Source organism: Clinocottus analis, unplaced genomic scaffold (assembly GCF_023055335.1).
Source record: "Clinocottus analis isolate CAN_PGR_092001 unplaced genomic scaffold, fCliAna1.0.p SCAF_20, whole genome shotgun sequence".
Taxonomy (NCBI): Eukaryota; Metazoa; Chordata; class Actinopteri; order Perciformes; family Cottidae; genus Clinocottus; species Clinocottus analis.
Genome location: NW_027175932.1, coordinates 6,871,904 through 6,887,517, shown reverse-complemented (window position 1 = coordinate 6,887,517; position 15,614 = coordinate 6,871,904). Strand labels below are relative to the sequence as shown.

Below are 15,614 nucleotides of genomic sequence, written 5' to 3'. Positions count from 1 at the left end.
ATGAATCACTGACAAACAAAACAGAACACTCACAACAAATACAGTACAAAAACCATATGGATAATTTAATTCAGATGTTCAAATCATGACTTCAGTCAGTCAACATACAACTTGGTCACATGTCAACCAGACAATATACATAATATTGTACAGTGGAAATTACAAACAAAAATGAGACAAATGAATAGAATTACTCAGATAATCTCAGCAAGAAACAACATACCTTAATGATGCACTCACAAACAATATGTATCTGAGACTATGACATAAACAGGCAAACGCTCAGGCAATGTCATCATAGTAAGCTCAACGTAAAACATGCTTTGTAGGATGATTCAGAAATACTATTAAAAAAAGCTACAGGGACACTCACAGCCCAAAATACAATGAAATGCTGAAGTTCAAAATATGAAACACAAGCAATTACAAAAAATACCCGATTCAATTAGATTTGCACTGCTAATTTACATGGCAATTATGGGGCATCTTTCATTATTCATTTATACAATCTGTTATTTATGCCAAGTAATAAATAGCAGTTACATAACCCTGAGGCCGAAGTAATTACAGTCTAGGAAATTCATAGTCACCTCAATAAAAATGAATTTCAAAGAAAAAACAACATGTTTTGGTGTTACATCTTTTGTTGGGTATTATGTTGTATTAGATTTTCTTTTAAACCATGTCATTTTGTTTTTTAAATCCACAAAAATAAATGAAAACGGTTGGAAATCATTGTGTTATTCAATTGGATTGTAGATCTACATCCTGTGAGAGTCCCAGTTTCCACAGTGATGGCCAAGCATAATTACATAGAGTATGTACACACACATAGAAAGACACAGCTGATAAGGACAGAAAGGCAGACTTAAAAAAAAAAAGAAAAAAGAAGATATGTCACAAATCTAATATTTGTGGGATGCAGCCCAAGTAAAAACTCAAAAATTAAATTTCTTCTGATTTTAAGATTATCTTTATTACATTTTTGATCAACTCTATTGCTTTCTTGCCACCGAGACATCCCCCTTTGAGACTTGCAGAAGATTCAGAAGAACAAATATTGCAAAGAGCCTTGGAAAACACGACTTTCAGCAAAAAATGATGTTACGCAACAATGTTAACCATATATTGTTGCAGCCCTTCTCTCATTCAATGTTTAAAAAAGCATATAAACAGTAGATGAAGCACTCAGGGTGACAAAGTATTGCATGCTTGCAGCTGCATATATAATATGCATGTGTGTTTGCAATTTTAAGTTCAGTGGGATTTGGGAAATGATAAACACATTTCCCCCCCTGGATTTTTTTTTATGCATCTTGTGACTCATAACCCTCTTTTATCAATGGACGTCATAGCCACCACCCGCATCTCTTTCGTCCCTTTTCATTTTGAGATGCAAAGTGGTGTATGAAGAAAGCAACTAAAGGAAAAGTATCCATGGCAACAACAGCCCATTAACTTGCCTTCCTTGCAGTTTTTTGTTCAAATATAATAATTGCCAGGCGTTAGCTAACACCTGCTCAAAAACGACATCATAGGTCCATCCTTGGAGACTTGCCATAAGCAAATGAGCAAAATGTGCAACATTAGTTAAAAAAAAAATCCACTTGAGGTGTCCATTGTCCAAACACATCTCTTGAGTCATTTAAATCTCCTCCTTTATATGCAAATGGTTACATTAGCAAAGTTGTCCATCATCAGGAAACAAGCGTCAAGAAGCAGGAGATCAGGAAGAGAGAGGCAGAGAGCGATATAACAGAAGCTCCTCCACAGTCATTGGCGTTCTCCTATACAGGGAAAAAACAGAAAGTACGACAGCACATATTGAAGCATATTGTATGACCTGGATCATATATTATTTGGTGCACAGAGCCAGTAAGACAGTGGAAACCTTAACGACTTGAACCATTGGAAGCTGACCTGAGCGTGGTAGGCGTGGCAGGACTCGGGCCGCCGCCGAATCTTCTGGGACCTCATTCTGTCACACTTAACTGAAGCGTTATGTGCTGCGGCGTCAAGGAGCAACAACACAAACTGGCTTCTCTTTAATTCTCATTCAATCATCAACACACTGAAAGTTACATATTTCACAAGTTCGTAACTTGCGTGGGTAAAAAATAAACACAATTATTCCTCACTAGTGGGAAGTTAGTGGAGATCCTGACTCGCTGCAACATGAGCAACTCCTGCTGGTCGGTGTGTGTCCGTCCTCTCCAGAGCAACTGGGACCGCAGTCCAAAGGGAACTCATTTGGGAGAAAGTTGGAAAGGTCAGCAAACCGATTATGCAGATCAAACTATAACAACATCCAATTTTGAATGTGAGTGAAGGAGAGATAATTAGAACTCATTCATCGTAATTCATAACGAAATGAACACACAAAGGATATATTTGACTTCCTCGGGCGACATGGTGATGGGTGGGTACTGTCTGGAGCAGTCACAGTCCGCCTGCACCACCAACATCAACAGGTTGCTCTCCGGTATCTGTTGCACCACAAACATCCTGACACACAAAAACACACACACACTATTAAACGTGTCAACATGTGCACGCAGATAAAAGCACAGAGTAAGAAAAGCTTCCATGTATTGTATTGACACTTTGCCAAATTAGAATTGTATGCAAAACTGCAAATGTCAATAATAATAATAATAATAATAATAATAATAATAATAATAATACATCATTTAGAGGCTTATTTTCATACTAATATACAACAATTTGTATACGAAGTTGCACCCACGGCGAGGTTTAGCCTAACTGGGTAATAAACATTTGAAATTGAATAATCTTTCCCAGTAGTGTTGCTGTTGGAAGTGTCTATGCTGCTTTCGGCCTCAAGAGGGCGTTCACACTCAACGTATAACCACAAACCTGCTATAAATATTATAGTAACCCCAGTGCTTCTGCCCCTTTTCTTTGTGCTCTCTCTCTCTCTCTCTCTCTCTCTCTCTCTCTCTCTCTCTCTCTCTCTCTCTCTCTCTCTCTCTCTCTCACATAGAGACACACACACACACACGCTAAGATGCTTCCTCCTCTTTCACCTCGTCTCCCATTGCTTTTCCATTTCTGTTTCTGTCACCCTCTCTCCCCCATCCCTGCTTTTAATTTATAACTCTTCATACTTTCTCTCAGTTTTCCAGTCTCTCTCTTTCTCTCTCTCTCTCTCTCTCTCTCTCTCTCTCTCTCTTTCTCTTTCTCTCTCTCTCTCCCTCTCCCTCTCCCTCTCCATGGATGCATCTTGGTTTTTCGATAACCACATGCACTCATATCTAATTCTTATTTCCCCCTTCCTGATACTCTCGCATAAACACACACTGCTCTCAGTGTGCAGAGCAGAGCAAAGCCCTAGAAAATGGATTTGGGGAGGACAATTTAATATGACTGGTCCAGGGGTAAGAGGGGACTGCATTTCAGATTTGTGTGTGCATACGTGTGCATGAGAGTGTGCTTACTTCTGGCAGCGTCCACACTTAATAATGCTGTTGGTCTCTTTGACTGACGGCTCGTAGACGAAGCTGGGGTACTCGGTGTCACATGGCTGCAGGTTGTCCCCTCTTTTCTTATGAGCTGAGGCTAATAGAGAAATAGATAGGGGTCATGTTTCCAGGTCGGACAGTAGAATAAGTATGTGTGACGTTTTGTTGATGACTGACAGGCTCAGAGTGTGACAGAGAAATGTTGGGTGCTATTTAAATGCTTCACACTTGAGCCATTTATTGCTCTTTCTACCATGACACTACTTTGCTGTGTACGCTAAACAACATTGAATTTGGTGTCTTTGTACAGGTGAAATAGTGTGTTTGAAAACCAGGATGAAGAGCCATGATGGCTTGTTTTAATTTTCACGCCTGGTTGTGAGCTATGCGTCTGTCTTTCTCAGAATTGCATTAGTTTCAGTGGACCAGACATGCTTCGCCCCTATTTTTCAGAACTTGCCGGTTGTGCCTGTTCCTACTGAAAGCTACTTACATAATCAGAGACACCACATTTGTATTTGTATACACACAATAAAAACAAAAATAATAAAAAAATCACAGACAATGGATCTTCCGAAAAAACATTTGAAGACAGATACTCACACACGCTGAAAGATGCTTTGGCTGAATGAAGGAGTGATGATGATGGTGATGATGACGTGGAGTGAGAGGTAGAGTGGATGATTGACAGGTTGAGTAATGAAAAAGGGAACGTGTGATTAATGAAACGACAGAGGTAGATGAGAGGTGAGGGGATCTGAGGGTGTGATGTTCGATAATGACTTTGTTATTCATGTTGCACATAATTTACAGTAAACACACCTGGTATTGGATTGACACAACAAACGTGTGTCACTCGTCTAATGATTAAAATATGTAACGATCACATAAGCATTTACTTGCAATCAATGTAGATGTACATGATATATTACATCTAAAGAATTGACTCAATGGTACATAGTGCATATCTGCTCTGAAGGATGGGATGATTTGCAGGGTATTTATGATTTATAATAGTGGAATGACATTTCTTAGCTCATATAAAGGGACATTTGTCACAAAGATGGATAGAGTTTGACTTTCAGAGGCAAATGTGTTTTTCTTGTAGAGCTTACCATCAGCGAAATGCTCCGTGTGCCAGAAGCCACAGATATTAAACTCCAGGAGAAACCTTGTGAAGAAGAGAGTAGAGGAGAGTGGACAGACAGAGGGAGTCAATTAGCCGCCATCATTATAGACCAAAGCAGATTGCAAGCAGATTGCATTCAGTGTTCAAAAACTGGGCCAGGACCCAAAGTTGTGTCATGGGAATATGAAAATGGGTCCTCAAATTATTCAGCAGTAATTGGTAGCAGTTTTTGGGATAACTTGATAAGCATTACCAAGTCACTAGCAAAAACTGAACTGTTTTCAGTCCCAGCACATGACTTCCCGTTTAACAGACAATTATTTGTTCCAGTATTATTTTTTTCTTTTTACAGAGTAAGCTAACGAGCTCTAATACGTCAGTGAGCTTTAGAGATGCTGATTGGTGGATTCTGCGAGATGGGACAGAGCCAGGTAAGCTGCTTCCCTCAGTTAGCAGTCTTTGTGCTAAGCTAGCTGACTGTTGGCGGTCGCTTCATATGTACCACGCAGACATGAGAGTGGTATTGACCTTCTTTTCTAATGCTGGGCAAGAAAGGAAATATAGTTCACAAAATGTTAAACTATTCCAATAATAATGTTGCAATGTTAACCAAGAAAACAAAAGTGTTTACACAAAAATATAAATAATCATATTTTACTGAATAGTGATACATAAAAAGCAAATTTGAACTTTATTTTGGACATACTGACATCCAGGTTGCACTTAGAAACACTTACAGTAGGAAGTTGGAGAGGAACCACTTGAGGGCTGAAGCCAAACCATAGAACGGCTGAAGAGATAAACAGATTATAGTTACTGCAGAATTGACTGGACCCTTATGGTAATAATATTGTATCAGAGTGAGTACATTGTGCATACACTGAGAAGTGGACGGGCGCTGCTGACAGAGTGCAGGTTCATCTTACACATGGCCTGGTAGTCGAACAAGGACACCCTGAGAAAAGAGACACACACAGACACAAAAGCGCGTGGTGTTGGTCTTCAGGCAGTATTTTGTTTACTTAAATTGATTCCTTGACCTCCGGCAGACTATTACACACCGTATTGTGTCGCGAAGCTTAACTTTTGCAGAAACCCTGATCCCGGACTTACCTTAGAAAAGAAAGAAACCTGAGGAAAAATATCATCCCAGGGCTAGAATTACTTCCCTTTTTAAAAAGAGGATTGACCCGCTGTTTTGACTTTTTCTTGTTATTCTAAATAGTGTATATGTGGACCTCACACAGGTAAAAGCACAAGAACACATGAATTCACACACACACACACACACACACACACACACACACACACACACGTTTGCAGATATAAGTGCAAGTATGAGTGCACAGCCACTGAAGTTCATGCATGCACTAAACCATTTATGTAATATCTTGTGTCAAATGAAACATGACAAAATATTGACGCTGTATGAAAATAGCACATCGCTTATGAGATTTCAAACATAAAATGATGGGCAAAAAGGAAGAGGGGGAAAACAAATCCAGAGCAGAGCTCAAATGGGAGCAAAAAAGAAAAGCAGGGACAAGTACAAAGAAGGGTGAATTAGCTACCCTCAGCACGGAGAGGGTACAACACAAGACAGAGACTATACCATTTTGCAGCAATAAAAACAAAGCTTTTGAGTCTCTATAATGACAGTAAAGCATGCCCTCCAGGCTTTGGGTTGCATATGCATACTAATGCATGGCTTAGATGTACAAGAACAAAAAGGCAAAAATATTTACAAGCCACTCTCCTGGTAAAGGCAAACCACTTCTATTCGTGATAAAGCATGAGAGTGACGTGTAATCAAATGTATGAGTCACATTCAAATGCATGGTGTTACGAGCATGAGACACCAGGGTGCATATTATAGCATGTTTCTATGCAATGCGGGAGGACTGTCACTTCTTGCCATATTGATTTGGAGAAGTTTACGTTAAGTCTAACATGGCGAAGCTCTTGCACGCCACGTCAGGACTCGGTTACCACCTGACCTTTGCTAACACACAGAAGGGCCAGATAGAGAAGCAGACAGACACACAATATCTCATCAAACTGTCAGGCAGTGACAAGCAGCCCCTTACCTTTTGAACATGCCCATTCTGATAAGTGTTGTCATCACTGATCCGTCAAGCTCACCAAAAAATCTTCCCGACTATTAGAAAAGAAAAAGGGCAAAAAGGAAAAAGCACTGTGTGAAACCCACTGAGTGGCTGAACACATTGAACTCATGCCATGAGAGACTGACAGAGGGAATATCAACTCCCTTTGTTTGGTGTTCACCCTCTCCATTTTCACCTCAATGTGAACTCTACGATCAATTATTAATGGGTGTTGGTTAAAAAGCAAAGCATCTCATCACACATGATTTAACTGTTGCATCTCCTTCACATGCACTCTGTCCTGCAGGAATCTTTTTAAAGGAATAGTTCAATATTTTTGTGAAATACACGTATTGACTTTTTTTATGTAGAATCTTAGATAAGATGATTTCATGTACGTGAGGTACATGTGAAGTTTGGGCCAACAGCCCAAACAGCTAGCTTAGCATAACGACTGGAAATGGATTAAATTGTCAAATTTGAATATCTGCACTGCTGGAGGGCAACTTTGGTATTTTTCAAAACTCTTCCTGAGCTTTAGGTACGAAGGGTCTTATGGGAACAACAATATTTGAAACTGATCCAGTTTTGAGCGAGAGTGCTGCAGACGGCAGCCGCGAAACGGGATGCGATTGAATCACTCCAGGCCATCAGGCACCGTCAATATGGTCCACTAAACAGGTTTGTTTTTGCCACTGACAGGAGGCTCATATTGTTATTTTAACTGTCTGACCAAATTCACAAAACGACCCTGCAGAGAAATAAAACAGTTTTATTGACCTCTCGCTCGATCTGGTCTTCTTGTTAATGTCGAACCAAGTCTCGCTCGGAGAAGTCTCGTGAAAGCTCGCTTGTCTAAATCATCTAAATATTCAGACATGATGTTCATAATTTTAACACTAAGCGATGCTTTCTTTACTGCAACTCCAACTCTAACTCACATTTCCACTGTTGTCTTCTGGCATTAAGTCACAAGAGACGATAGAAAACGGCAAAAGGTAATATTCAGAACTGCAGTCAGTGGCAAAAACAAGCAATTTTATTGGAAATTGATTAGCGTTGGGCGATTGCCTCGAGTGATAACATCGCAGCCCGTTTAATGGCTGCTAGATGCAGCTCTCTCGCTCAATACTGAACCAATTTCAAAAATTGTTGTCGTCATTAGTCGCTTCGACATAAAAAGAATGTAAAAATAGGATCCTGGATGAAAAAAACCCCTAAGTGACCCTTTAACAAAAGGTTCGCAGAATGAGAAGTGGGACTCGTAACTGAATCACAAGGAACATTTAAGTGATTGTATTTCCAGGTAACAGGCACAGAATGTTTTGGATATTCTGAGTGCTTCTTTTCTTGTTGACTGGCGTAAGAGCACTCAAATAATCAACTCAAACCCTAGAAAGTATATGAAGCACATTTTCTGTGTGTGTGTGTGTGTGTGTGTAAACTCACATCTTTACGCTGTTTGGAAATTAGGACAAAGCCATTATTATCAATGAGGTAGCAGGCAAGATCCTGAAACGAGAGACAAAGACAGAGAAAACACTTATTAAGTATAAGTGAGGGATTTATGACAAACACCAATAACAAAGATAACAATATGCAAAATAATTCATACAATTAAAGTTGTTACTTTTGTGGCTCCATACAATATCTCCATATATCAGACTGACAGCAATATATACTCACAAAGCTGTCACACTGAAGAGGACAAATCCCATCTTCATCAGAGCACTGGAGGACAGACAGGCAGAGAGAGAAACATATAATAGTAATATATAATATAAAGATTAAAAAATGAAGGTGACGGCAAGTGTAATATGTGTTAATATCGAATGAGTAAGTCGATGAAGGAGGGCATGTTTGTGTATGTGAGATGATTCAAACACATTTTCTGTCTGTCTTCTCTGCGGAGGTGTTATGCTTGAACATGTGTCAGTGTCGACGAGTGCTGTGTGTGAAACAATGTGTCAGAGCGGGTGAGAAAGCGTTAATTCATGTGCGATGTCTACCTGTGATCGGCTTGTGAGTGTCTTGTGTGCGAGATGTCTGACTAAGTGTTTAATGTGGTTTAACTGGAGTGTGAAGCTGACTTCACAGAGCTCAGCAGGCGCCGAAGATGTTAAATCTGGCTCAGTGCAAAAAGTAAAAAAAAAAATAGGTCGAGTGGTGTTTTGAAAAATGAGGAGGGGGACTTATGCATACTTACAACTGTGTCATTTGGCTGAGAAGACACGAAAAGAGGAACAAAGAGAGAGAACATGAAGAAGAGAGAAGCATTACTTCAGTTAATGATGTGTAGGCCAATGCTCTGACTAGACTGTCTCGCTCTGTTGCTGTTAGAATGCCACACATCATCTCAGAGCACAAAAGACTGCGAATAGGTTTTTTTTCCCCAAGAATGACCATTTTTGTAGATTTAACATATTTTCAAGCAGAAATTGAACAAATCAATAAGCATTTGAATCAAAGTTGCAATTAGGTGTTCGGTGATTTTTCCAGAAACGAATAAAGACAGGATTTGTGTACGGCCGGACGTTCTCTATCAGCACTGTCAGGAACACTTTCCCTCATCAGTGGACGGGTCATGAGTCAAGATGTCAATAGCTGTCCTTGTGACTTCATGGCCACATCCTGTGTCCAGTGTTTGGGTGGATTAGCGTCTGTGGACAATATGTCTTTAGAATCATGGCCGGGCTATATAGAGCGTGTCGAAGTGCGAATGAGACAATCTATCATCCTTTTCAATCCTATTACAGCAAAGTGTCAGTCTTTCTCTCTGCTTCCCAACACTGCCTCCTGAAATAAACTGCACTTTATTGAGTGGACTGACAGAAATGATGCTCCTTCCACACGTGCTTATAGCACATAGTCCATGAGGGACACAATGTATAGAACACTATTTGACTCTAGATATTGAAAGTCTGCCCTTTAGATAACTCATTTTTCTGTTCACGTTTACTATTTTGGCCAATTTGTTCATCATAGGATGACCCCATCTTTGTGCAAATGTACTTTCTCTATTAGCAACACTTATGTGTCTTATCCAGTCTCTTTACCCACAACATCAGCACCTTTCTGATTAATGGGCAGCATGTAAGAGGTTCTGTTCCCGTAAATGTGTCTCACGTGGGAGCTCCAGGAGGAGTCCAGGTGATGTGAGAGCATCAATTATCACTCACTTTCTCCCTAAACCTCAATCGAACAGTTTCTCACTGCAACTGATGATCCTGCTGTCAACTCACGTACACACTTGAACTCTTCCATGCTGAGCTTTGCTGTGCCGCAAAGCCTGATTTTACAAACTGTATAAATATACTTTGAACAGAGCTGCTCCATTTCTGACGATTCTTTGAAAATAAAACCATCAAATATGAATGATTACCAAAGTAAATTTGCTTCTGTGATTGCATTAATTACAGCGCTTACTGATATACTTTCATTTCATATTTCAAAAGTTGTAGTGCAGTAATATCACACACACAGAATGAAAGTAACGACTATTGGGTTAAAGAGAAGAGAAGACCAGCTGAGTCTCGTCCACGAGATAAAGAGCTAGCCAAGATGTGAATGGCAAAAAAAATCTATCATCTTTTGATTCTCATTACCATCATCGCACAGGCTTCCACTTTTTTTTTGTTCTGTCGTAGTTCTACTTGTTTTTTCTCTTTTACTGTCTGTCGCCCTTTCAAAACATATGCAACACACACACGCACGCACCCACACCCACACCCCCCCACCCCCACACACACACACTGAGACATACAAGACAGAATGTGCTGTGCAGAGATGTGAGAATATTTTCCAACTAATAGTCTGACTCATTCCCAGATGTAAGCTCATGCCTTATTCCTACACCCACTATTTCATAATTCATCAACTAATACCATCTTATTCTAAGGTACTCAGGCTTATACTGAAGCTATAACATCAGACGGGGTTTCCGCCTTAAGCATCTGTTCCCTGAGATCTGAGAACTACCCAGAGTTCCTCGCAAAGCTCATTTCAAGTATTAGTTAATTGTGAAATATTTCTCTTACCAACACCTAATGATGGGATAGTGTGAAATTCAGAGTTAATTAATATTTATTAATAGATACATTGATCATTCCAGATACATAAACACTATAAACAAAATAAAATGCTTGTAACACCTTTACTGCAACGCAATGTAATAAATGTAATCCAAGACATTTTTTCACTCCAGATGAATATTGAGAAAAACTGTTGATACATCTATAGATGACAACATACAACGTTTTGTCAAATAACACATATATGTGTATTTTGGTGTTTAGATGTTTTATTTCAGTAGTTTTTGTCTCCCATTCACACTTACAGCACTGCCTGTGTCTCAACCCAGTGGGCCAATATGACACCCTCTTTGCCAGAAGTCTGTTTATGTGGATGGTTGGTTGCCATGTGACCAGTGATTGTACTTCCTCAATATGTCATACAGGATTTACTGTAGGCACAGTATCTTCACCCCTGAGGGAGCACAACACTTAAAATAGATAACCAACAGAATTTCACAGACACAAATACACACTTACTGCACACCCGTGCATGGAGGGACGACGTGAACATACACAGTCAGGACAAGCACAGACTGTGAGTGCATACACACACAAACCCCTATTAATTAAAGATGCTTGACAGGGAATACATGACAGGAAGACGATTATGTAACCTATCTGAGAAGAGGGAGGGTTAAAAGGCTGAGGGAAGAAGCAGGGGGTATAAGAGATAAAAAAGGAAGAACTGAGACGAAAGAGGAGACATGAGAGCGGAGAACATTGAGAATTTAGGGAGTAGAAGAGAAAGTCAAACGTGCCCACGAGAATGGGAGTCATACCTTAAGCATAAAGCATAACTCGAGTGGATAACAAGGCCACTGCAAATACTGCTAATGCTGCTAATGAGCTCCTAGTTGATGAGTATGGACATAACAACACACTTGTGCACAGATGGTCGTGCATATGCTCCCTGTCAATGTGACACGCACTAACATCAACAGACACATACACATGTATGGTACTCTCTTCCTCACACCTCCACAAACACACACACTCACACACACACACACACACACACACACACACACACACACACACACACACACACACACACTCGGGAGTTTCTGAGCCTCGCCGTGGTAGCTATCCATCATTTAATGGCTAGCCAGCAACCCTAATGCTCTTTTAACTGCTGTCATTTCCAGCCATGGGCGCAGAGGAGGGGAACGGCCGAGCTATCAAACACCTGCTACAGCAAAGATGTTACGCCAAATTAGGCAGGTTGTCCCGTATAAAATGTTTTCTTGAAGGTGTAAAAGAAGTCAAAGGATACCAAGCTCCTCTGCTGAAAGTACTGATGGAAGTCTCCAAGCAGCACACTTAATCAACTGAAAGCAATTTTATTAACGACTTTTATGCTTTGAAAATAATATTTCTGGCAGGGTTGGCAGGGTGAGCCCTCCTTTAACGGCGGTTGCAGTGATATGGAAAACAATCCATTAAGCTTTGAATCAAACAAAGTTGAAATGCTTTGATTACGAACTAATGAAGCATAAAAATAACCTGTAATCATTACTGACTCCTTGTCATACAGTAATAAATACTCAGTGCGTTTACATGCTGGTAATAATTCGAATCTTGCTTTAGTCGGACTATGCTCTCTCTCGGGGCAACTGCTGTTATCCGAATATACATGGCAGTGAATAAATCGAATCATTGGCCGAATGCATGTCATATCCGATACGACAGGTGGCGCTGTTTTCATTACATGTAGTGGTGATACAGCCGTCTCCGCTTGACCTCTTCACTCTTCATAATGGAGAGAACCCCGCTAGCTTCGGTGGTTGTCGGGGAGCTAGCAGCAGCGCTAGCTGGCTACATCAGGGACCTAGCAGAGACACCCACCGAAGGTACCTTCGGCTCGTAACCCGACTTTTACGTTTGTTTGTTTCTGCCGGCCGTGACAACTTATCGTCTCTTTCGACTTCCGGGTCACGACCTGGGAGGGAGGGAGGGAGGAGGCGGCGGCATCTTGAGCATGCGCACAAACGCATTGTCCAGTTCCGATCCGATTCAGCGTTTACATGCAGCGTTATTCGAATTATCAATCGAATCGAATCGAGTTATCCAGGGGTGTTAATCGGATCGTAGTCGGACCGCAGTTATTCGAATAAAGGTGTTTACATGAACTGGATAATTCGATTTTAGTCGGACTAAGCCAGTTATTCGAATCCATGTAACCGCACTGACTGTCGCAATGGCCCAGTGGTCCAAAGGGATATTCCTGAACACAGGATGGAGGACACGGCTTCAACCTACATAACGGCAGGAGTCATTATTTCGAGTGGGTGGAGTTATCCCTCAAAGAGTAAAAAACAGCATGATTGTATAGTTTCTATTCCACAAGCACTGATCAATATAACAGCTATAACCATGAATCAAAACACACTTTTCTCATTAGTGCCAGTATAGTGCTGCAGTTAACTTGTTTTATGGTGGGCATTAAAACATAAAAACAACTATGAATCTCACATGTAAAAAATGAAAGCAATAGTACTCTATTCACAGGGTTTAATTCCTAAACAAAGCACAGCGGTACCTGACATTAATGATTCATCATTTTGTTTTTCAGATGGTGGCATCCATTAAATGCCGCTGTTTTGAAGGCAAGAAGTTGTAAAAAGCTGACAACAAAGCTATAAGTCAGCTTGTTGATCTAAATAATATGAATGACTCATTAAGTGATGAGCTGTCTCTGTACTACTACTAAAGTCACACAATACAACACCACAATAGATGAAAATACTTGCGTTACATTGAGCCTGTGGATACTTACCTGGGATGCAATAGCCCAGAATTTAGACTCTATCACATCTAGAGTCATCTGTACACCGATGGCTGCAGGGAGAGAGAGGGAGAGAGAGTGAAAGGTAAATTAAGTACAATAAAATAAGCCTGTGCAGTTAAGTGAAACGGATGAGTTAGAAGAGAGAAGGAGCAGGCGGAAGAGAGAAAAGAAAGTGGAATGCCGAGAGGCAGATTTGGGAGGAGAGGAAGAAGTAAGAAGGTAGAGATGAAGCTGTCGATCAAGGCTTTGAGTCCCAAAGTGCCCCTCTCCTGGAAAGGCAGCCCATGCTGAGAGTGTCATGGTAACGACATGGTGGCATGAAGAAAACAATGTACACCACCTGCAGCTGCACAGCATGATCTTTCGAGTATTATTATCTCAACGTTGCATTGCTCCCTCTACCTTTGTATTCACTCTCCGTTCTTGGGATTGCAGGTTTGTATTCAAGATGAACAGCTGATAGCTTTACATCACCTCTCTTGACGAGGAGTAAAGGTTGACATATTAAGACCTCCAGATTGTCTAATAGTGTAAAATCCTTTCACACTTTTTTTGGCCAAAATTCTGACAAAATCTCCCTAACTAGCTTTTTTTCCTGCTTTTTGCAGCTGTAATATTCTATATAATGTGATGATATATGTATATGTATATGTATATGTATATATATATATATATATATATATATATATATATATATATATATATATATATATGTGTGTATGTATAGTATATATATATATATATATATATATATATATATAAACGTAATATTCCTAATGCCACAATCCTTTCTCTCTGACGTGAGGAGTGTACAGCAGTAAGTACTGTGGTACATTGTGTGATACCAGTTTTGATATTGCAGTATTGTTACTGGTATATATTAGCAACAGAATTGGTGGTCACAGAGGCCACGGCTGTGATAACATTTTCAGTTCAAAGTAGTAATTTCTTTATAAGTAATACAGCTATTACTTATAATAGTAGGCTGTAAATGGAGGAGGGAACTTTAATTCCAGCAGTTTTGAAGAAAGAACACTTAATGAGCCGGTTAATGTGCCGGGGTGAGAGACCATATCTCTCTCTGCTCTCCGGCTGGAGGAGGACCTGCTGTACAGATCAGCTCTGCTTTCAGAACTCAACTTATGAAAATCCTTTTTACAGTAACTGGCCATCTGAGCCGCAGTGCCGCTGTGTGAACCGACTATTCTTAGACAGTGTGTGTGTGTGTGTGTGTGTGTGTGCACGCGTAACACAACACTCTCAGTCACAAAACATTAAGCCAAGAGTTAGTGTGTGTTTGTACATGTATCCCACACACACATAAACACACACGGCGGAGGAGTGATTGCTTGTGTCAGCTTTGGGCTGTACGTCCATCAGCATTTTGGTCAGCGTGGTAAAGCGAAAAGAAACTGTAATTGCATAAGTTCTCAGTGCACACTTACTGTATACACACACGTACACACACACGCGCACATGCACAACAAATACACACACACACTGTGAGGTACGATATGACACTTCATATTACCATCAAAGATTCAGCGTTTTTTTTTTCCCAGCGTGCCTTTTACAGCCACACGGGGAAAGCCTCTGCGGTGCTCACAATACACAACACACATACAGGTATAAACACAAATGCAATGCACACACACACACCCACCTACCAACACACCACCCACATAGGTAAACAACCTGTATATAGCATGTCTTCATACCCAACCACACACACGGACATTGTGTACTGTCATCACTCTGTAAGCAGAATGATTATTGGAGAATATCATATTTATTTTATTTGAAATGTATTTTTCTTCGATCCTCATCCATCACAGTGAACATCAAACCTTCTGAATAAAAGAAAACCAATGGCTGCCGTGAAAAAAGTACATCTCAAATATGATAATAACACATTTTATTTGTATAGCGCTCTAAAAGGTAGTTCAAGGTAAAAACAGAAACATATAAAACTGTATCTCATTACTTTGAAAACAGTCAGCAAAAATATAAGCTCTATATTGTTTGTTGCTAAAGAGA

At 40.2% G+C, this 15,614-nt stretch overlaps 1 protein-coding gene across 4 annotated transcripts in view; it reads right to left on the bottom strand.

Moving 5' to 3' along the window:
* Positions 1-39: 39 nt before the first annotated feature.
* Positions 40-15,614, bottom strand: part of cacna2d4a (calcium channel, voltage-dependent, alpha 2/delta subunit 4a) — a 78,747-nt gene continuing 63,172 nt past the window's right edge. For all 4 annotated transcript variants that reach the window (XM_068586242.1, XM_068586243.1, XM_068586245.1 and 1 more), the window contains 12 exons: positions 13,566-13,627; positions 8,923-8,937; positions 8,403-8,447; positions 8,166-8,228; positions 6,699-6,769; positions 5,491-5,566; positions 5,349-5,401; positions 4,598-4,653; positions 3,459-3,579; positions 2,385-2,505; positions 1,921-1,998; positions 40-1,787 (listed from right to left, as the gene is read on the bottom strand). In XM_068586242.1, the coding sequence (XP_068442343.1) occupies positions 1,698-1,787; positions 1,921-1,998; positions 2,385-2,505; positions 3,459-3,579; positions 4,598-4,653; positions 5,349-5,401; positions 5,491-5,566; positions 6,699-6,769; positions 8,166-8,228; positions 8,403-8,447; positions 8,923-8,937; positions 13,566-13,627 (851 nt within the window). In that variant the 3' untranslated portion in view covers positions 40-1,697. The remainder of the gene's footprint in view (positions 1,788-1,920; positions 1,999-2,384; positions 2,506-3,458; positions 3,580-4,597; positions 4,654-5,348; positions 5,402-5,490; positions 5,567-6,698; positions 6,770-8,165; positions 8,229-8,402; positions 8,448-8,922; positions 8,938-13,565; positions 13,628-15,614) is intronic.